This window comes from Eubalaena glacialis, chromosome 2, assembly GCF_028564815.1.
Source record: "Eubalaena glacialis isolate mEubGla1 chromosome 2, mEubGla1.1.hap2.+ XY, whole genome shotgun sequence".
Lineage (NCBI taxonomy): Eukaryota > Metazoa > Chordata > Mammalia > Artiodactyla > Balaenidae > Eubalaena > Eubalaena glacialis.
The window spans coordinates 31913683-31938088 of record NC_083717.1 but is presented as its reverse complement, the minus strand read 5'-3'; the positions used below and the strand labels follow the sequence as shown (position 1 = coordinate 31938088).

At 44.5% G+C, this 24406-nt stretch overlaps 1 protein-coding gene across 2 annotated transcripts in view; it reads right to left on the bottom strand.

Moving 5' to 3' along the window:
- Window positions 1–24406, bottom strand: part of ENTREP2 (endosomal transmembrane epsin interactor 2) — a 443690-nt gene that overhangs the window by 48139 nt on the left and 371145 nt on the right. Inside the window, exon 4 of one of the 2 annotated variants that reach the window (XM_061181694.1) lies at window positions 22687–22821. The exons of the other annotated variant lie outside the window; for it this stretch is intronic. Within the exon in view, the coding sequence (XP_061037677.1) occupies window positions 22687–22821 (135 nt within the window). The remainder of the gene's footprint in view (window positions 1–22686; window positions 22822–24406) is intronic. 2 annotated transcript variants of the gene reach the window in all.

Below are 24406 nucleotides of genomic sequence, written 5' to 3'. Positions count from 1 at the left end.
GGGACAAACACGACCAAAATGAGTAAGTTATTTATCTATAAACATTATGAAGCATTTTCAGGTATTTAACAGTTGTAATAACTACCTGTATTTAATTACTTTCAAATGTTAACTACATTTTTAATTGCTTTAAAATAGGTCTTAGAATCTCTTTTCTTAGCAAGTACACAATTGATTATAGCTATTTATAAGTGAAAACTCTACAGTTAAAATTACTCTCTTGGGGGCTTCCCTGGTGGTGCAGTGGTTAAGAATCCGCCTGCCACGGGTTCGAGCCCTGATCCAGGAAGATCCCACATGCCTCCGAGCAACTAAGCCTCTGCGCCACAACTACTGAGTCTGCGCTCTACAGCCCACGATCCACAACTACTGAGCCCGCGTGCCACAACTACTGAAGCCCACGAGCCTAGAGCCCGTGCTGCGCAACAAGAGAAGCCACCACAATGAGAAGCCCTCGCACCACAACGAAGAGTAGCCCCCGCTCGCCTCAACCAGAGAAAAGTCTGCGCGCAGCAACAAAGACCCAACGCAGCCAAAATAAAATAATAAAATAAATAAATTTATAAAAAAAGTAAAAACAAAGTAACTTTTATAATATATTTTTTAAAAAATTACTCTCTTGATAGCCAAAAAAAAGAAAAGAAAAGAAAAGAAAATCCTGCTCTTTCATTTTGATGAATGTGGGAATATTTAAGATTCAAGAAAATGTAGTAGACCTTATTTTAAGCATTATTTTGGAAGGAAAGATACGACAATATCAACCCTGGAAGAAAAATGTGCAAATGAGGGCTTGTTCAGATTGCTATTTCCTAAATAAAAGACACCTGCAGGTCTGACTGGCTTACAGGCACTGGCCCTGAGTTTCAGGACGTGCCCTCATCACTAGGTGATGCCCATGGGTCACATCACTTGCACGTCAGTGTTGATTTCGTATCATCTTTTTCCATGTATCAAAAGGACAGTTTACTCCTTGCACGACAGAATGGAACTGAAGGTAACTTCACTGATGTTTTACTCAGCTGGCAAGAAAGGGACAAATTCCCCTTTCCCGGGAGTCTGTCAAAACTAGAAACACCTAATACAGGAGACACAAAACTTCATCACCGCCTTGTAAAGCAAGACCTTCCCTTCACAGACCGGTTTACAGGCAGAGCACACACCATGCTGCAGCCCTTCGCCTGGCCTGCTGATAAAGGGAACTTATGCCTCATAAAAGTTCTGTTCAAGGAACTAATTGCTCCTCACATATGTAATACATGGATTTGTGGTTCATCGATTTTCTAAGAATTTTTTTAAAAGACAGTGAACATAGTTTAATTTTGGTGATTCAGAAGGTAACCATTTTCTCACTGGGCTTAAGCTTGTTCTGATCATGTGTGTCCACTGCCCTGTGGCTAAGCCGTGGTCCTGGGAAGCATGCCTACGTGTCCACTGCAGATGGCAGTGGGAGCCGGGCCATGAAGCCCGCTCCACCGTTATGACCTGCGTGACCTTGGGAAGCTGTCTCATTTCACAGGGCCTCAGTGTCCTCATCTGTAAAATGGGAATGATGGTATCTACCTCTCACAGGGTTGTGAAGGTGAAATTAGTTCACAGATGTGAAGGGCTCAGAGCAATGCTCAGCACACAGTGAGGTTCGATAAACATCACCTATGGTCATGATGTATGGCCAGTCACCTGAGGACCATGATGTATGGCCAGTCACCTGAGGACCTCCGTCTGCTCAAAAACACCAGAGAATGAATTCAGCAGAGGACTTTTAGGCCTCGTCCACGAATGCTTAAGGAAAATAGCCCCAGGAATGATTAGATGCCCAGAATGCCCTTTTGTGGTCTAAACAAATTCTATATTGTTGTTCCCACCGTTCAATTAATGGGAGAAAAGAATTCTGACGTCCGCCCTCCTTTTCCTATCCTGCTGTTTTTCTGCTTCCTGAAGGTTCTGTCCACTGCTACTTGTTTTAACACCCCCTCCCCGCCAGAGGTTAAATGTGAGTGAAAGTGGTTTGATTAAAACCCAGGCAGATTAAGAATGAAGTCAAAAAGAATGAAGAGACACTCGTGGGAAATACCCATAGAAGTAATTTAAACGATCTTATTAGTCTTTCGCCTCTGGGGGACTTGGATACTATTTACAGTAAGAAGTAACATTTCCAATCTCTAGTTAACTGATAATGGAACATTTCCTCATGCGGACCAGACTGGACAATTTTCCTTCGATGCCCTCTAGGATCTGTTAAAAGAGAGATGGAGGCACATTGAAGTTTTCAAGAATTCTGAACATACAAATGTTTGAATTGGGCAAGCCACAGGTGGCTTCCACAGTAAGGACAGATAAGGACAAGGAGCAGAGGTGACTATGACAGATAGTTAGGAGACTTGGTGATTAACAGGTGGCTGTAAAGGAGAAAAAAACAGTCATTCTGTGGTCTGAGTAGGGGGCAGCTGTTCCTGAAAAGGGCGGGCTGCAGGGGGTATGGAATTGCTGGGAGCAGAGGGGCGGCGAGAAAGAGCTCAGTATGGATCCACTGAATCTGAGAGGGCCGAGGTCCTCTGCATGGAGGCAGCTGCATGGATCTGGGCTGGTATTTTGGGCTTGGGGGTGGCCAGCACGGAGGTGGGAGGGAACAATTCCAGGGAGGCAGCTGAACTTGCCCAGGGAGGGTGTGCTTGGCCAGGAGAGATGAGGGTCTGGATTAGAACTCAGAACCAGGCCCTAATTCTGGAGGAGGAAGATGAGTCTACAAAGAGGATCAAGATGAGGATGACGAGAGAGAAGGGAAACCCAAAGCAGCGGGTGTATAAATGGACACATGCACCATCGTGGCGGAGGTTTTCACACACCTGTCCCAACACGTCCAGCAGACAGTCAGTGAGGATAGGGATGAGCCAAACCCCACGCCAAGTCATGTACCAGAACCTGTACTCACAAGATATGCCGGACTTTTATCAAAACTTGATTACAAACAAATGCAAAGCAAGGGTCAACAGACTAACACCAAAGATGCAGGCACATCAGGTTACCTGACCACAGTGCAGTTACGTTTGCTATAAACGACAGAAAGACAACCAAGCAAACCCTCCCTACATCTGCAAATTCACAATACACTGAGAAATAACTCAGGGATGGAAAAAGAAATCATAATGAAAATGAGAGAATCCTTGGAACCAAATAAAACATGACCAGACATCAAAAGTATGCAGTTAGAGAGACATGTAACACTGCCAGGTTACGTGAGAAAAGAAGAAAGATGAAGTTTAGTCACAAAGCACACAACTCGAGAAGCAAGAAAAAGAAGGAATTTGAAAACAAGGAATAAATGGAGAAGAGAGCAGAAATTAATGAAATTTGAAAAAAAAAAGACAGTAGAATCAATAAACCCAGAGCTTGTTCTTTGGGGAAAAAAACTAATACAGTAGACAAGTCTCTGGCAAGGCTGAATAATAGAAAGAAGGGGAATAAACTAGAAACATCAGAAATTAAAAGAGACATGATTAATTTCTTCATGTCAATGAACTTGAAAACCTAAATAAAATGGACAATTTTTCCAGAAAAATAATATACACTAAAACTATCTCATGAAAAAAGAGAAAGATGATATGAGTAATGATGGAAAATCCTTAATAAAATATAAGCAAAGTAGATTTTAATAATCAGATGAAAACACTGTGACTTTTATCCCAGAAATGCAAGAAAGTTTCCACATTAGAAATCCATTAATATAATTCACTATATGAACAGAACAAAGTTGTATATGTGTGTATATACATATACACGTGTATTTATATATTATATAAATATATATACTAAAGAGCCTTAAATTTTAGCAAATGCAGCATTTATTGAGATATGCATGCATGTGTTTGTACATACACATGTGTATTTATTGATAGGCATGCATGTGTTTGTACATACACATATGTGTATTTATACATGTATATACAGGCATACGCACTTATCTCAACAGATGTGGCATTTGCTAAAATTTAAGACTCTTTAATGGTAAACTCTAAGCAAAATGGTAATAAAGTGGGATTTCCGTAACCTGGCAAATACTATTTAGTCCCAGAAAATTTCAACAAACATTATTCCTAATTGTTGAATATGTTTCCTTTAAAATCAGGAAGGAATAAAATAAAATAGGTAAGCGACAAGGACCTACTGTACAGCACAATATAGCTCAACATCTTGTAATAACCGATAAGGGAAAAGAATATCACTTTGCTGTACACTTGAAACTAACACAACATTGTAAATTAACTATACCTCAATAAAATAAAAATAAAATAAAATAAATAAAATCAGGAAGAAGACAAGGATGGCTCAAGCGCCATTCAACATTGTGCTGGAGTCCTAGCCACATCGGGAAGACAGGAAAAGTGAAGAGAAATCAATAATCACTGTAAAGACTGGAAAGGAAGAAGCAGATGGCTGTTATTCCCAGACAATGTAACCCACTAAATAGAAAATCCCAAACAATCTACAGGCAAACTGTCAGAGTAAATGGAGGTATCAGTAACTGGACGCAGGATCAACAAACAAAAGTAAGTGGGTTTTCCATATAAACATTATAAAGTAAGAAAATGTACTTGACATATATACACTAATATGTATAAAATAGATAACTAATAAGATCCTGCTGTATAAAAATAATAATAAAATAAAATTTTAAAAAAACAACAACAAAAAAGAAGAAAATGTACTTAAAAAACTCTACTTTTCCCATAGCAACAAAACTATATGACACCTAGGAATGTATCTAACAAAAGATGGTCAAGTCTGTATACCAAAAATTATAACAGTTTTCTTGAAAAATGCAACAGAATGGTAAATAAATGGAAAGATACACCAAAAATTATCATTCTCAGCAAACTAACCTAAAAATGCAATGCAGTTACAAACAATGAATGGCTCTGTGTGTGTGTGTGCACGCGCATGTGTGTGTGTGTGGGGGGGAGGGAGACGGGGAGGGGGGGAGGGGGAGAGGGTCCACAAAGGACCAAGAATAGCCAAGACAATTTTGAAGAAGAACAAAGCGGAGGCTTATCCTACCAAAAACAAGACTAACAAAGAAATAATATTTAATATAACGTGCTATTTGATCATGAGTCAAGCCATATACCAAAGCAAAAGAAAAGAGACCCCAGAAATAGATGCCTTCAGACATAGAAACTGGACATATGGCCATACAACTAAATGACCACAGACCTGTGCTGTAATAACTGAGGTTTATCTATCTGTGAAAAACAAAATAAAATTAGATCCGTATCTCATACCACATGCACAATTAAGCCTCAGGTAGATTAATGAACTACATGTGAAAAGCAAAGTTTTAAAACTTATGGGAAAAAAATCCAGGATATTTGTATAACCTCAGGATGGGAAAATATTTCTCTTTTTTTAAAGGTTCTTGGGGATCCCCAGGGGATCACATTTTTAAAAAAATATTTATTTATTTGGCTATGCTGCATCATAGTTGCGGCACACGGGATCTTCGCTGAGTCATGCAGGATCTTTAGTTGTGGCATGCGGGATCTAGTTCCCCAACCAGGAATGGAACCCAGGACCCCTGCATTGGGAGTGTGGAGTCTTAACCACTAGACCACCAGAGAAGTCCTGGAAAATATTTCTTAAATGCAACACAGAAAGGGCACATCAGACAGGAAATGAATTTGCATTAAAACTGAAAACTTCTCTCTGACAAATGACATCCCAAACAAAACTAAACGACAAGTCACAGAGTGCATGAGATTTTTGTGACAAAGGTCATCGTTCAGAATCAAGAACAAAGAACCCAACAGGAAAACAGACAAAATAGGCAATTCACTGATGAGAAACATAAATAGCCAAGATATTGACAATATATGACAAGTCGAGAAGAATCTATGTCAAGAAGTCTTGGCAAGGATGTGGCTGGAGCAAGCGTACCTCTTCCACTGGCAGTGAGAATGTGAGTCTGCATTACCCCTTTGTAGAGAAATGGGAAATGTTTTGCAAAAGGGCAGATGCATTTTCCTTTCATCCTGGCAAGTATGCCCACTGAGAAGACCGAGCACACGAGCCCATGCTGAGGAGGGCGTGACTATTCATTCTAGTACTGTTGCAACAGTGAAAAATTGGCAACAACTTATATCCATTAACATGAGACAGATAAGCAAGTTGTGGAATATTCAGATACTGCAAAACTACACAGACTCTAAAAAGACAATTCAAGCTACATACATATCCATGTGGATCAACATCAAAGAGCATGATGGTGGGTGAAAATAGAAAACTGCTTATGGTACCGATTATGTTAAATTTTATGTAAAATTTTAGTGAACTATGCAAGCATGCAGGGGAAAGGCAAAATCAACCTCAGGATAGTGGCTGTCCCTGGACACCCTCTAATTTCAGACATAGAGAGGGAGCCATGGCTGGGGTCTCAGTGGGGTCTGTAAAAATATATAAAATTGCAATAATATGGTTCTTGTTTTTAAAAAGATAGAAGCAAACATTGTAAACATGATGAGACTGGACAAATGTGGGTGGCATTTGCTACATTACTCTCAGACTTTCCAGTCTGTTGATTGGTTCCTCTTGCAGGGTGGATATGCCTGGAGGTGAACGGGGCCAGGCCTGCCGAAGGCATCGCTGTTTGCACAGAAATGGCCCTGAGCCTGTGGCCGCACCGTCCCGTGTCCTTCTACGTGGATCCCATTGGTGGTGGAGAAAGCACCAGATCTGGCATTCAAGATGGAAATCTGGGTCCACCACCAGTTACGAGACTGCAGCTCTGACACTGCATGTCCTGGAGTCATGTTCTCGCCTCTGAAGTGTCAATGATAAAGTCTGCCTCGCAGACCTCACTGGGGCTGGGGTCATGGTGGGGAAAACAGAGTGATGGATCTAAAAGGCCCTGCACTTGGGGACCTAGAGATGATCCTTCTAAGTGAAGTAAGCCAGACAGAGGAAGACAAATATCATATGATATCACTTACATGTGGAATCTAAAAATATGATACAAATGAACTTATTTACAAAATAGAAACAGACGCACAGACACAGAAAACAAATTTATGGTCACCAAAGGGGAAAGGTGGGGGGAGGGATAGATTAGGAGTATGGGATTAGCATATACACACTACTGTATATAAAATAGGTAAACAACAAGGACCTACTGCATAGCACAGGGAGCTATACTCAGTATCTTGTAATAACCTATAAGGGAAAAGAATCTGAAAAGGAATAGAGATATATGTTTACGTACTGAATCACTGTGTTGTACACCTGAAACTTACACAACATTGTAAATCAACTATACTTTGATTAAAAAATAAAAAAAAATAAATAAATAAATAAATAAATAAATAAATAAATAAACAAAAAGGCTGTGCAAAGCGGGTCACGAAGGATGGCTCCCAGAAAAGCCAAACTGGGGCCAAATGTAAAAGAACACTTAGGTATCACTCCTCTGCTAAGTCGTTTCTCTCGCAATAATTCTGCTCCCTCAGCCGAAGGCTCTGTCCTGTGGCCCCTCTCATCTTGGGCATCTCCGTGAAGGCCTGTGGATATTAAGCCACTCCAAACGATTTTGCTCAGCTCTGCTATGATTATCTTATGCCTTCCTCGAGTTTCCATAACCAGTGCTTACTGATTTCTGAATCAAGTCAAATCCCTAAACGGACCTTTGAATTCCTGCACTGGCCCATCTCCATCTTTCTGGTCTTTGCTTTTATCCCTTTTTTTACCTGTCACTCATCTGTTACAAAGACGGTTAACAGCTTGAGGTATAATTGACATATGACAAAATGCACATATTTTAAGCACAGAATTTGATGAGTTTTGACACACGTTACACCTGTGTAGCCATCACCACAATCAAGCGAGTGAACCTATCCACGGCCCCCAGTTGCCTCTGGCTCCTTTGTTACAAGTAGTTCTGTGCTCTCACTTTCCCTTCTGCCGGTTTTATGCATTCTTTCAAATGACCTCATCATTCAATTATTACTGAAAAATTTCCCATCCCGCATATTTTCCTCCTAATACCCTCCTCCTCCCAGCATCCCTGTGCTAATTTAGAGCCCGGAAAATAACTACATGCTTTAGAAATAACCTCCAATCTCCAGGAGTGGGCTCTGTGCTGTCTCCTCCAGTCTGTGTATGGAAATCAACAGCCTGCTATCTGCCTCCCCCTACCAAAAAGGCAATGGGACTCCTCCTGAAGCCCCTGGCTTAGTTTGGGGACTAGAGTGAAAATCAGGTCTATTATTACTCGTCCTGGGACCATCCCAGACCAAAAAGTGTGTTGCTGGCCCTCATCATAACCCTCCTCTCAGACCCTGACATCGAGACTGTGCTAGCCTCGTGGAGATCTTGCAGCCGAGGGGGGAGGGCCGTGGACCACCTCCTTGTGGGTCCTTATCTGAATGTGCCGAAGACTGCGGGTCGTCTTGTGAGGGCGGTCCGCCCGTGTGGCCCAGCACCAGGCCCTGCAGGCCCCCCAGGAAGCTGCCTTTCACTGGCTACATCACAGCACGTCCCCTGGTGATGGCTTTAGGGTGTCCACTTGGGGAGGGTCCAGGGCAGCAGTCTGGGAGGAAGCTGTGTTTGCACAGCGTGTTGCCTTAGACCTTAAAAATGTCCGCTGTCCATTTCAAATAATGAGAGGGCTGCTACCTATGCGATGACGGGGGTCTGTAGCATCCCTTTCCCAACTGGAATCCCCTTGGCACCATAATCGATCCCACAGCTGCCCCACCCGCCACCTTGACCCCGCAGTCCCCAGGGCACGCTCTCAAGGTAGAGGATGGCTGCCAGTGACTTCCTAGAAGGCCTCATGCAGCTCACTCAGAAGCTGGGCCCCTCTTTCTTTACTCTGGTCTTACATGCAACATATATGGCAGAAGTTACAGAGGGTTCCAGAAAGGACTGGTTGGTACTCTTCCTTGACGTCCAATGTGATACAGGCTTTTCCCTACTGTGACTTGACTGGGTTAAGGGAGGCCCACACAGCTGGTAAAACCTCACTTTTGGGTGCATCTGTGATCCCTTCCAGGACACCCTCACAGATGCACCCAAAGCAGTTCAATCAGTAGACGGAGTAAAGGAGACACCCAGTGTGGGTGGGCATCACCCAATCTGCTGAGGGTCCTCGTAGAGCAAACACGCAGAGGAAGGGAAAATTTGTTCTCTCTGCTTGAGCTGGAAAGTCCTTCTCCTCCTGTCCTTGGACATTGTCACTGCTGGTTCCTGAGCTTTCAGACTCGGAACAGGACTTACATCCTATGTCCTCCCCATTCTCAGGCCTTGGGACTTGGACTGAATTATATAACCCACTTTCCTGGTTCTCCAGCTCATGGACAGCAGATCCTGGGGCCTCTGGGCCTCCATAACCACATGAGCCAATTCCCATAATAAATCTCTCTCTTTCTCTGTATATATACACATTTTCTTTTTTGCAAGACATAGTTTATTAATGCATGCCGTGCACATCGCATGGGACAAGTCTAAACCAGAAGTAACTAAGGATGGTGGCTCAGAATCCCAGCTTCTGTAGCATCTTCAGCAAAGGGCAATGAAGTCGTAGAGAAATGATAGGATGAAGGAGAGCAGTTTTAAGCTTCCAAAGTTGGCAAACTGTGTTGGGAAATATACTGAAGGAAGGCGATGGAGTAAGGTTTTTTAAAAAGAGGAATCTATTTCATGCAAGTTCTTTAGAGAAAGATACACTGAAAAGTCGAAAAACAATGACTTTTTGCTGGATACATTATTATGATGGCTTTTTACTAGGTGAAATGCTGAGAGGAAAACTGACTAATTCAATGGGAATTTATAGAAATATGTCATCCAACTGGTTTTGCTCTCGTAGGCAAGATACTCAGCCTCCAAGACTCATTTCCCTAATAGTAAAATGAATGGTGAATTTCTTGCTAAATATTCCACAAACCAATTTTTATCTTTGGAGCACAAAGATTTTATGAGAATGGGTGATGTCACCGTCTGAGATCACCAATCATACCCTTCGTGCTTTTCCACTGGAATCTAGAATAGATTGTGTTTTCCCATTGGAATCTGGAATAGGAGATATATAGAGATATTTTCTGTTGGTTCTTTTTCCCTGGAAAACCCCAACTAAGACAGCTTTTTTAGAGGTCTTCAAACATTTCAGTTAGAATCAGAGGTGTGTATATGGCCAAGCACTGTGTCATGTCACCACTGTACCCAGAGCTGTGTGTGTGTTTGGTATCGTTCAGCAAGAGAATCCAAATATGTTTTCCTATCTTCCCACTTCCTCGGTTTCTTAGATGTCACCAATTATTTTCTTATAGCTAACCCACCCCATCACCTCTGCATACATAACATTTTATTCATCACTCCACTCAGCAAAATAATGACTCTCCCTTAGGATGCAGCAGAGGATTGAAAAATGCTTTTATAATTTAACATTTTAATTTCCTGTCACAGTGGAAATAGTGCACTAGCCTGTAATTGTCTGTTTCACTTGTGACTTTCCTCCGCCAGACCTGGAGGGCAGACTCTGCATCTTTTATCTCTGGACACCCATTTCCTCTGCCAGACCTGGAGGGCAGACTCTGCATCTTTTATCTCTGGACACCCAATGTCCAACCCAGGCACAGAAGAGGTGCTCAAAACAGTGACTGAATGAATGAATTAAAAACCCTCACTGAGGGACTTCCCTGGTGGCAGCAGTGGTTAAGAATCCGCCCGCCAATGCAGGGGACACGGGTTCGAGCCCTGATCCAGGAAGATCTCACATGCCTCGGAGCAACTAAGCCCAATCGCCACAATTACTGAGCCTGCTCTCTAGAGCCCATGAGCTACAACTACTGAGCTCATGTGCCACAACTACTGAGCCCACACGCCACAACTACTGAAGCCCGCATGCCTAGAGCCTGTGCTCCGCGGCAAGAGAAGCCACTGCAACAAGAAGCCCGTGCACCACAATGAAAGAGTAGCCCCTGCTCACCGCAACTAGAGAAAAGCCCGCGCTCAGCAATGAAGACCCAACGCAGCCAAAAATAAATATCAATTAATTAATTATAATAAAAAGAATAGAAAACTATTTTTTAAAAAAAAACCCTCACTGATTTCAGAGACGGTTCCAGAGTGTCGCCCGGGGCCCCACCCCTCTCTGTGAGCCACTGTGAGCCAAAGAGATTTGGTTCCTGCCTCCGTGGGGCTTACGGTCTGGATGGGGCATGCTTACGATCCATGGTCACTGTCATGTGAAGATAAAGTACAAGGAGCTGTGAGAACTTAGGATGAGGGTGCTGGTCTAGCCTGAGGGCTGGAGGAACGCTGACGGCCGATGGATGAGGAAAAATGAGCCCATCGCAGTGGAGAGGAAGAGCCTTCCAGACATGGAGAGCTTCGTGTGCCAAGACCCCAGAGCACAGAGCATCCTGCGTGTGTCCTGGAGGCTGAGGAGGCCAGGGCGGCTGTGGGAAGGGGACAGGCAAGAGCGTCACAAACTGAGTCCAGACAGACCCTGTGAGACATGCTCCGAGATGTAGGTCTTTGCCCTGAAAGCAAGTGCGACCTCATGGGATATGCAGCGTTAATGTCAGCGTGAGGTGGTGGGACAGCAGCCAGGGAGGGTGGCAGGAGGGAGAGGGAGGTTGGGACCCCTCCGTGGTCCCACTGCAGGGGTGCTGGGATGACTAATTTTGTGTGTCAATTTGGCTGCCCTGTGGCGCCCAGGGATGTGGTCAAACATCATTCTGAATGTTTCTGTGACAGTGTTTTGGGGTGAGCTTCACATTCATAGCAGTGACCCTGAGTAAAACAGAGTGTCTTCCAAATGGGGGTAGGGGTCATCCAACCAGGTGAAGGCCTGACCTCCCCCGAGGAGGAGGGATCCTGCCGCAGACAGAGATGGCCTTTGGACTTGAACTCAGCTCTTGCCTGATGTTCAGCCTGCTGCCCACCCTGCATATTCTGGACTTGTCAGCCTCATAATCGTGTCAGTCAATTCTTTAAATATATCTCTCTCTCATATGTACACACAGACACATGCGTGCACACACACACACACACACACACACACATGTCTTATTGGTTCTGTTTCTCTGGAGAACCCTGACTAATACAGGGGAGAAGATCTGAAATCGTCATTTCGGAGAGTTGAGGAGAGAGATGGGCAGGGGAAGGCAGCACAGGTGCTGCACAGCGTGGAGCGCCAGGTGAGGCAGGTGCCAGGTGAGGCAGGTGCCAGGTGAGGCAGGTGCTCATGGCTGTAAGGTGCTCAGCCACAGGCCTCACGATGTGGCCCACTGGTCTTGCTGGGTACAGATGAGGAGGGAATGTGGACAGTTTGGTTCACCCAGGGAGTGGGCGCCAGCAGAGAGGGGCTAGGAACAGAGTGGCGGGGCTTTTGGACACTGGTCCATGTGTCCTTGAAGGCATGGATCTGGCCCCTGGGCAGGGAGAAGGATGGACTTGCATGGTGGAGTCCGGCTGAGGCTGGAGAGGAGGCCGGACAAGAAGGCTGCAGGAGCCAAGGCTCGGGCCATGAGCTGGGGTGCCCCGCCAGGCCATCCTGGAGGTGGCAGGGCTCAGGGAAACGATCGTGGAGTGTGTGGTGGTGCTGGTGTGGAGGACATGGGATCTGGAGACTTGGGGTTAAGAGAGGGAGATGCCAGAGCTCTGCAGGGACCAGCGCCCGGAGTGCCGTGGCTCTTCCCTGCAAAGAGGAGGGGACGGGGATAAAACCGCCCGGCGGGGCTTCCCTGGTGGCGCAGTGGTTGAGAATCTGCCTGCCAATGCAGGGGACACGGGTTCGAGCCCTGGTCTGGGAAGATCCCACATGCCGCGGAGCAACTAAGCCCGTGCGCCACAACTACTGAGCCTGCGCGTCTGGAGCTTGTGCTCCGCAACAAGAGAGGCCGCGACAGTGAGAGGCCCGCGCACCGTGATGAAGAGTGGCCCCCGCTCGCCGCAACTAGAGAAAGCCCTCGCACAGAAACGAAGACCCAACACAACCAAAAATAAATAAATAAATAAGCCTACACCTTTAAAAAACAAAACAAAACAAAAAAAAACCACCCGGCGGAGGGACAAAGGTGAGGTGCTGGCCCCACAGGAAGTGCCCTCATCCCGAGCAGAGCAGTGAGTGGCCCGTCCTGGGCCTGCCTGCTCCACACCTGGCCCTTCATGTACAGACGGCAGCCCACCCACCCATCCTGGGGGGCGGGCAGTGCTGAGGGACTGCGAGAGGCAACCAGCCCAGCAAGCCTGCCCGCACAGGGACCGCTACAAATATACCCCTAGAAATACTTCTATGTCAACATCTGAGTCTCCTGGACCTGGTTTTAACTGAGCAGTTACAGATAAGTCGCAGGCCTCTTGGGTGGAAACTCTGTTCTGTAGGATTGTTCTAAATATGCCATACAGACTTGGGGCTGCAGACATCCCACAAGACACAGTATCACAACCACACAGGGGAAAGCGATGCCACCAAAATCAGAGGGTGGGCAGGCAGGCTTTCGGTGGCTTTGGGAACCAAGGGCAGAGATGCCATTCAGGAATGTGGTCGGCATCCCCACCCTATCATGGGGGCGGGGTGGGGGGGAAGCCTTGCCAGAGATAAATTGTGCTCAATCTCTCTGCACATTCCCTTACATGGACCCCATGACTGCTAAGTGGGAGATCGGGAATTTCACATCCTTTTCATCTCTGTCTGGATTCCACTTGGCCAGAGGGACCCGTTAGCCACCCCCTTGGGGATCCAGGGGTGAGAAGAAAGCTGTATAGAGATATGACCATCTGTCTTGCTCTGTGTGGCTGCCCACTTCAGAAAATGGGAAGGTCCCTTCTAGCAGGGTGTGTGTGTGTGTGTGTGTGCAGGTGTGTTTATTGTTTCACACTGCCAGTCAATGCTGTGAGTTTTGCCACGAAATATTAGTGTTCACTTATTCTCAGAACCATTTTTATTTCTTCAGCATGGTTAAAAACTTATTCAAGATTAAGTGATGATTTTATTTTTCAGGTCCCTAGGTTTTTAGGAAATTGTCTTGCTGGGATTGTTTTTCCTTTAACTCCCTTAGAGACAAAGAAAAGGATCTTCAAGAGAAGATAAGGAAGCATATAAACTCAATAACTGATTGATTTCTTGGGAAGCTTTTATCTCCTTGTCCATTGATAAAGTTTCTTTAGGTAATTTGCTTTACTACAACTCAATAAATTAAACCAGGTATTTGAAGCAAACAAACAAACGAAGAAAGATCTTTAACTCTGCTTTGAATTAGAATTACATCGTTATAATAAAACCATAATGATATTCTGGGATATAGCAAAGAATGAAAGTTGGGATGGATATAATATCAACACATGATGAAGCATATTCTATCAGTTAACAATTCCAATTTGTGTAATCTTTTAAAAATTCTATTAATACTGATCAGAAAATATGTCACAATCTTATGCTGGGTTTGACTTGGCAAAGACAGCCATTAAACTACCAAAACATCTTTTTATCATTTATTTTGTCACTTAACCTTCCAAAAGCCTAGATATTATCTTATCAGGAAAGGGGACCGCCTTTGGTCGTAATTTCCACCACTGTCCAGTGCTTTGGGAAAGCGAATGCTGAAATCCTAATTTTGAGGCCACCCTCTTTATGGACTTCAAAATGGGATGCCCCCAGCCAGGTCCCATCATCAGGGAGCAGACACTTGAGTCTTGGAGAACTGAGACCCTCCAAGGAGACCTGCCCATCAGCAGACTCGCTCAGGGACCCAGGAGGAGCCATCTGACCCCCTCTGGGCTGCTGCCTGCTCAGCCACACGATGGGCAACAGGATGCCCCATCCGTCCAGTTCTACAATTCCGAGGATCCCTGCACTGCACGATGGAGTTCTGGGTCCCCTCTATGCCCTTTGCCCTTTCCCCTGCCCTCACCCTGTCAGGGTGGAGCAGCAAACCTGAGCATGGCAGGAGGCATTATGTTTGAGAGATGCTGGTCTGCCCCCAGGATCCAGGATTCGAGGTGGCTGGGGAAAGCTGAAAAGAGATCCAGGGAAGAGGGCTCAGAGCCCCCAAACCCCCGAAAATAATCTGAGGGACAAGTGAGGCAGCGTCCCCAACATCTTCTGGGTTCCAATTAGACTCCTTATCAGCCAGGAAGAAGATGAGTTTCTGCTTGTTTTCCCTGACGGTGGATTATGCCTGCACAACCTTCCAGATATCGGGAGTGGTGGGGGGGAGGGTGGTGTGAAGGTCAGGAAGGAGTCGGACCAATCTCACTAAGCCACCATCAGTTAATTCAAACACACCTCAAATCAAAAGAGTGTTGATTCCCAAACCAATTATACGGGATTTCCAGGGCACAAACTGAGTTCATTAGATACAAAGTATGAATAAGCCATCATTTAATATGGAAATTTAGGCAGGGAACATCACTAATCAGATAACTAGAGCCTCAAGTCAGACTATTAAAGGACCAACGAAGCCACTCTAATTGCTGATCAAAAAAGAGCAGGCAAGGGAAACTAATCAAAGTGACATGCCCGTTCGTGCCTTTCCTTTGGCTCCCAAGGAAATGTGCTCCACGGAGGAGCAGGCCTGCCCTTCCCCACGTGACTCCTGCCACCCCCATGCGTTCCGAGAGTTTCAACATGGAGAAGCCACCCCAGGTCCCTTCACAGCGGGTTAGTCACCGAGTACAACCTGGCTTGCATGACTTTAAGCATAATGAGCATATTAAAAATGACTGCACAATGCACACTATTGTGTATAAAATAGATAAACAACACGCTCTATGGTATAGCACAGGGAACGATATTCATTATCCTGTAATAAACCATAATGGAAAAGAATATGAAAAAGAAGATATATATATATACAACTGAATCACTTTGCTGTACAGCAGAAATTAACACAACACTGTAAACCAAGTATACGTCAATTAAAAAAAAAAGAGTGCACGACTAATTACAAGAAAACTAGAGAATGTGGTACTTGGATCTACACGAATCTCAGAGGAAGAAGTACCTATATTTATGAAAAGGAAGTACAAAACCTTAATTACGCTAAAGCCTATTTAAATAGAGCATGATGCTTGATAGGGGTTAGGACTTGCCTTTAGTGCTGTGAAGTATCCATGGACCTCAGAAAAGATCTAAGCAAGGGATAAAATACATGGAAACTCCCCCCCACCCCCGTGTAATTACATCCTTGGGGGAAGGCTGGGACCAAACTGAGAAGGTGGTGGCTCAGTCTAAGATCTAAAAGTAGAGACACAAAGGCTCAAGGAATAAACGACAAAGAAACAGACTGAGAGGTGAGCTGCCCAAACCCGAGATCACGTCGGAAGCAAAGCACAAAGATAACAGTCACTGCAGAGAACAAGGCGAGGAGAGGCTTTAGGAAAATGGAGCAAAGTGAGGTGGAAAAGAAAGAGTTGTGAAAACTAGAGAAAAAAATGATAGTGATGAAAGCCAGGTCAGAGTGGTCCAAGGAAGGCACAGTTACCCTCAAAATAAGAGAACAGAAAAAAAAATTCAAATGCATAGTTCAAGAAAGCTTTTCTGAAATAAAGCAAGATGAAAACTCACAAGCTGAAAGGTGCACTGTGGACCATGGAAATTTGAGAAGGACTGATCAGTGTCAAGACATATCATAGTGAAGTTAATGGACTTGATCATTTAAAAACACCATTGACATAGGACCAAAAACATGTTGCCTTGTATCGGACAGGCTGGGCTAGGTTATGCTGTAGTAACAAACACCCCCCAAGTCTCAGTGGGTTAAGACAACAGATGTTTATTTCTCATTAGTGCCATGTGTCCATTGTGGGTACTTGTGGGTGAGTTATGGGGTCTCTGCCCATGGTAGGGACCCAGGCTGATGGTGCAGCCACCACCTATGATTTGCCAGTTACTGTGCCAGAGGGAAAGAGAGCCCCGGAGAATCTCACACCACAGGTACACACTCGGCCTTGGAAAAGTGATCCATGTTTGTTCCACTCAAGTGGCTCCAGGCACCCAAAAGGGCACTAGGACTAGGTCTAGGGGAACTTGGAGAGTTAAAAATATTTTTAAACAGCACTGACGACTACCACATACCAAAAAAGGAGAGAGCATTATGCTGATATAAGATCTTCTCTACAGCAATATTCGATGTCAAAAGAGAATGGCACACCATCTATAAACCCCTAGGGGGTAAATGTGCTCCTCAAAAATTCTATACCAGGGAGGTCATTATGGATAATACCACCCAGTTCTGCTTAGGATGCAGACAGCTAAAAAGAGCACTTACCCCACCATTACAAAAAAAATAAGACACTGGACACTCTGCAAATTCACATCTTAAGTTGATCCCATCTGACAGCTGAGGTCGCAGTGCAACCAGCTAATCCAAATGCCAAGGAAAGACAGACACCTCTACGGAGAGATAGGAAGACGTGCTTACCTGGGGCCGATGCCGTCAGACAAGTTCTAGTGGAAAAGGTGGGCCAGAGCATATAGGGAACTTAGCAGAGAGATGGAAGCTATACGTAAGAATGAAATGGAAATGCTAGAAATGAAAAGCACAGTCACAGAAACCACAGGGTCACCAGAAGACTCGACAGAGCTGAGGAAAGACTTACCATGTGGGGTTGATTTTGGGGAATGCAAGGCTGGTTCACCATTCAAAGAAAGACAAATATCATATGATATTGCTTATATGTGGAATCTTAAAAAAACGATACAGATAAACTCATATGCAAAAGAGAAATAGACTCACAGACATAGAAAGCAAACTTATGGTTACCAAAAGGGAAGAGGGGGAGGGATAAATTAGGAGTTTGGGATTAACATATACACACTACTCTATATAAAATAGATAACCAACAAGGTCCTACTGTATAGCACAGGGGGCTATACTTAATATCTTGTAATAACCTGTAATGGAAAAGAATCTGAAAAAGAATAGATATAGATATATATGTATGTATAAGTAAATCACTTTGCTGTACACCTGAATCTAACATAACATTGTAAATCAACTATACTTCAATAAAAAAAAAACGTGATTCACCACATTAGCAGAATAAAGAAGACAAAGTATATGAACATCTAAGTAGACGCAGAAGGTACTTTGACAAAACCAACATCCACCATGATAAAAACTCTCAGAAAACTAGGAATAGTAGGCAACTTCCACAACCAGATAGTGGGCATCTATAAAAAAACTCAGAGCTAACAACACACGTAATCCCTAGAATCAGGAACAAGGCAAGGATGTACGCTCTCACTACTTCTATCTGACACTGCTGGAGATTCTAGTCAGTGCAATAGGCAAGGAAGAGGAATCAGAGGCAACCAGATGGGAAAAGAAGATGTAATATGGCATCTTTCTGGCAATCAATAGCACATGATTGTCTCCACAGAAAATCCAAAAGAATCTATAAAAGAGCTACTAGAACTAGCAGGTAAGTTTAGCAAATCACAGGATACAAGCTCAGTAACAAAAATCAAATTTCTATATATAAATGAACAAAAGACAATTTTTAAAAATTTAAGTACCATTAAAAGAGCACCTGTACACATTAAATACTCTAAGCATACATATTATAAAATATGTTATGCTCTATATACTAAAAACTACACAACACTGATGGAAAAAAAGAAACAGTGATGAAATCAAAGAAGACCTAAATAAATGGAGAGCTAAACCATGAATATATCCGTTCTCTCCAAGTTGGTGTATACATTCAGTGCAATCTCAATCAAAATTCCAGCAGGATTTCTGTAGAAATTGAAAAGTTGATTCCACAATTTATATGGAAATACAAAGGAACTAGGATAACCAAAACAATTTTGAAAAACAAAAACAAAGTTAGAGGACAGCAGTAAACAAACTCTTACTTCTAAGAGTCCCTTGTCTTCCTGATCTTGGATGAATCTCAGCTCCCCCCAGAGCCATTGCTCCCTTTCCAGGCCCTCAGCTGGGGGGCAGGGGCAGGCTGGTCACTGCTGCTCTTTTTTTAAATTTAATTTTTTATTTTATACTGGAGTATAGTTGATTTATAATGCTGTGTTCATTTCAGATGTACAGTAATGTGCTTCAGTTATACATACACATATATCCATTCGTTTTCAGATTCTTTTCCCATATAGGTTATTACAGAATATTGAGTAGAGTTCCCTGTGCTATACAGTAGGTCCTTGTTGATTATCTATTTTATATATTTTATGATTATTTTATATATATAGTGTATATATGTTAATCCCCAAATCCTAATTTATCCCCCCCATCCCACATTTCCCCTTTGCTAACCATAGGTTTGTTTTCTATGTCTGTGAGTCTGTTTCTGTTTTGTAAAGAAGTTCATTTGTATCATATTTTTAAAGATTCCACATATAAGTGATATCATATTATATTTGTCTTTCTCTGTCTGACTTACTGCACTCAGTATGATAATCTCTAGGTCTATCCATGTTGCTGCAAATGGCATTATTTCATTCTTTTTTTATGGCTGAGTAATATTCCATTGTATATATGTACCACATCTTCTTTATCCATTCATTCATCAATGGACGTTTAGGTTGCTTCCATGTCTTGGCTATTGTAAATAGTGCTGCTATGAACATAGGGGTGCATGTACCTTTTCAAATTATGGTTTTCTCCAGATATATGCCCTAGGAGTGGGATTGCTGGGTCATATGGTAGTTCTATTTTTAGTTATTTAAGGAACCTCCATACTGTTCTCCATAGTGGCTGCACCAATTTACATTCCCACCAGCAGTGTAGGAGGGTTCCCTTTTCTCCACACCCTCTCCAGCACTTTTTGATGATGGCCATTCTGACTGATATGAGGTGATACCTCACTGTAGTTTTGATTTGCATTTCTCTAATGATTAGTGATGTTGAGCATCTTTTCATGTGCTTTTTGGCCACCTGTATGTCTTCTTTGGAGAAATGTGTATTTAGATCTTCTGCCCAGTTTTTGATGGGGTTGTTTGTTTTTTGATATTGAGCTGCATGAGCTGTGTGTATATTTTGGAAATTAATCCCTTGTTGGTCGCTTCATTTGCAAACTGCTGCTCTTCCCACCTCAGTCATAAATCCTACCTCCTCTGGGCCTCACGCCACCAGCGCTACCTCTACTTATGTTTTGGAAACAAATTCATTGAGAAGTTTGGTGCAGTCTTTCTTTCCTTCAACTCTTACCATTGTCCCAGGCAACGCGAACATCCATGGGGATGAGCCATTCAACGAGGCTCCCAGCTTGGCTGGAACATCTTCAGTGTCCTTCACTCCATTCCATTCAAGCCACCCCATCCCTCATGGTCTTCTCGTCAGGGTACCAGAACAGTGGATGAGGGTGGACAGCAAGCTCCCCCAGGCCCGGCTGCATTCTTGGAGGGAGCGTTGTTGACCCCACACCATCCTAACTGTTCAAGCCAAGGTCACCTCCTCAGGGGCTGGAGGGGCCCCCTGAGTGCAGGGTTAGGAACTCCAGGCCTTGGGGGAGCAGGCCAGATACCTCCAATCCATCCACCGGGGAGAGGGGTATGGCCTGATCACTTCACAACACCTGCACACCCAGGCAGTCCGCAGCACTGCAAGACGCCCCGGGGGTGTGCCAGCTTCTTCCGGGGGGTAGGGGTTGCACTGTCATTATAATGGCCTATTGTCTTGTGACGTTTTTTAAATATGGAAAGAAACAGTGCCCGGGTTGAGCAGATGACTTAGGAGTAGGCAGAATGAGATCAGAGTGAGCATGGCTGACGTTGGTGGGATGACTCTGAGCATCCCCAGGAGCTATTAAGATAGAAGCCGTGGCCATGCTCAACGTGAGATAGCAAGGAACGCCTTGTAACCAAGAGCATGGGCCCTTGATTGCTGCCTTCTGGCTTCCTCCAACCCCCTGGATCTGTCACTCTGGTGGGCTGCTGGGACCAATGAGCGGGGACCATCCTCCCTGTGAAACAGGGAGGTGCTGGGGGCCTCAGGCGCATCCTCTATCTCTGCAGCCACTGCTCGTTTTTCAGCCAGCTTCCCAGGGCACTGGAGTTCACAGGGAGCTCCCCAGACCTGCTGGTTCACCATTGCCAGCATTTGAAATGACACCCATGGAGGACCAACCACAGGTCCCCGTTCCAGACGGCGACACTGCCCTCCGTTCTCCCAGGTGCCAGGGTGGCTCTCTGGAGCCTCCAGATCCCCACACACTGCATCCCTTACACACGTATGTACTACAGGTCTCCCTGTATACTGTAAATACCATTTTACCACCCACCAAGGGCTGCTTGGACCATAGCTGCATCTTTCAAAAAATGTTTAGCAGTTTAGTTTCAGAAAAGAGAAGAATCGGGTTCATTGTTCATACGCATTTTTAAGCGGCCAATTTTGATTTTCAGGAGTAGGAAAAACTTGTAGGAAGAAAAAGAAAGAAGTGATATAAACAATTTTCCATGTCATTAAAGAAAAATCAGATACTGTACATAAGAATAGATTGCCATGGGAGACTATAAAATTTCTTGCTCCAAATATCTTTAAAAAGGCAAAATAAGTACCCATCTGTTCCCTGATGGTATAATAGCAAAAATGTTGGCTCAGCCATAAAAAAGAACAAAATAATGCCATTTGCAGCAACATGGATGGACCTAGAGATTATCATACTAAGTGAAATAAGTCAGAAAGACAAATATCATATGATATCACTTATATGTGGAATCTAAAATATGACACAGATGAACCTATCTACAAAACAGAAACAGACTCACAGGCATAGAGGACAGACTGGTGGTTGCCTAGGGGGAGGGGGGTGGGAGAGGGAAGGATTGGGAGTTTGGGGTTATCAGAGGCTAACCCTAAACTCCCAATCCTTATATATAGGATGGATATCCTATATATTATATATAGGATGGATAAACAACAAGGTCCTACTGTATAGCACAGAGAACTATATCCAATTTCCTGGGATAAACCATAATGGAAAAGAATATAAAAAAAGAATGTATGTATAACTGAGTCACTTTGCTGTACAGCAGTAATTAACACAACATTGTAAATCAACTATACTGCAATTAAAAAAATGTTGGAGGGACTTCCCTGGTGGCACAGTGGTCGAGCATCTGCCTGCCAATGCAGGGGACACAGGTTCGAGCCCTGGTCCAGGAAGATTCCAGATGCCGTGGAGCAACAAAGCCCATGTGCCACAACTACTGAGCCTGAGCTCTAGAGCCCATGCACCACAGCTACTGAGCCCGCGAGCCACAACTACTGAAGCCCATGCACGTAGAGCCCGAGCTCCGCAACAGGAGAAGCCACCACAGTGAGAAGCTCACGCACCGCAACAAAGAGTAGCCCCCACTCGCAGCAACTAGAGAAAGCCCGCGTGCAGCAACAAAGACCCAGAGCAGCCAAAAATAAATAAATTTTTAAAAAATGTTGGAAAAGCAGTAGCACGCATCACATCCACATCTGCAACAACCTCTTTCAACCATTCAGCCCTGCTTCACAGATGTGGGAGTCAGAGAGTGAAATGGTGGAAATGGAAAACCCAGAAAGTGAAACCTTTAAAGTGGAAATCTCTAATGGTTTAAAACGCTCTCTGGAAAGATACTCCCTGTTGCATGTGACCCAGCTGGATGAACTAAGAACTGAAAGGAACGCAGTTAATAAAACCTTCCTACGAGATGTCGAGACGTCGCAAGGATGGGATAGGAGGCGGAAGCAGCGGAGCCTGGGTCACCTTCAAGGTCAGCCGCACGGTGTTACAGTCCTCCCGCAGCGGGTTCAGCTTCAGCGTCTCTCCGAGGTTGCTGCAGCCCGACGACTGATGCTGCATCTCACAGCAGACACACACCTCGACGCTGTCGAACTTAATCTAGACAGGGGTACACAGAGCTCACGGTTAAAACCGGGCACGTGCTTGAGCTACACACACGCTTAAGAACACCATGTGACAAGCATCCCATCTCGTTTTCTTTAAATAATAAAGCCAAGACGATTTTTTTTAATAGACAGAAGACATCAGAAACACTATTAGGAATTATTTAAAATTTCTATTTTAAAAGCAGTTAATAAAAAAATAAATTTGAAGAAACCTAAGCTATAAAGTTACAGAAAATTACATGAAGTTGAGCATGGAGACATTATCACATGTCTGTGATAACACACATTCTGTTCCCACGGTCAGCAGCTCCTGTCTCCCTTCATGGCCTAGCAAACTCCTACTCATCCGTCAAGACCCAACTCCAGCGCCATCCCTGAGGCCTTGTCTGGTTTCCCTCTCGGGAGCTGCTTGCTTCTCCCCTGCTGGAGACTCACGTTTTCAGCAGCAGTGACTCGTGTCTGTGTGCCCCCAAGGGCAGCTGCCACATCTTAACCATTACAATGTTCACAATGCCCAGGAGGTGTGGGCCTTCAATAAGGGCTGAATGAATAAAAACGTCTGGGAAAATTAAAAACTATGGAAAGAAAAAATGCAGTTCAAGTGTTTTTAAAAGCCTGGACCCCAGGAGGAGAGCCACAGAGTACACCTGAGCCTGACCTGCAGCTTGAAGTGGACCTGCCCTGGCCTGGCTGCAGAAATAAGAGAGGAATCACTGCACTGCACACACACACAGTTGTCCCCACCCATCTCCAGTCTTGGTCGGGCTGTCACACACGCACCCAACTGTTCACAGCTTCGGGCTTCTGGAAAAGTGAACTAAAAGAGGGACAGCCATAGGTCAAGGGCATCGTCCATGGCCAAATTTTCATCTATTTTAAACCTCTAGATAGTTTATCCTTTACCTATTTTATGCCTCATCTTTGCTCTTTTCATTCAGTCTTCTCAAATGATTTATGATTTATGTATCTGAATCACTACACGTTTGAGTGAGTGGGGGGGGACTTCGTGTGTCCAGGATTGCTCGTTAGCGATTCTCCAAATCTGCGCGCGGGCCTTGGGGGCAGGGCTGGAGGCAGGGGGAGGAGGGCGGTGTCCGCACAAACCACTGTCCCCTGCCACAGCCGCCCACCTATGGCAGGAGGTGCTGCGAAACCTGCCTTTAGAGATGCTCACGCTTTTAGAGATGTCTCCAGGCTCCAGGGCTGAAGCCCGGCTAAAGGAGCCATAACAACACCCCCATACAACACTCCGGGAGATGGTGCAGCCCACACCTGACCCCACACCCAACCCTGGAGGTCCACAGGGCCCGCTGCCCACCAGTGTCAGGGCCGCTGTCGGTAGAGAGGCATGGGCCAGACCAAGGGGAATGGCCGTGACTCTCTGGCCACTGAAATCTCCATGGTCATGTCATTGGCAACGTTTATTTCTGGTCCCAAGAAACTGGAAAAGAAGGGTTATGATTCTCAAGGTCAAGTTTTAAAAGGTAGCGAGGGAAAAGGTAAAACTGTTAAAAGGTAAAACAAAGGTTAAAAAAAAAGGTCAAAGCACCCCAAGTGCCCCTGACCATCGGGGGTTC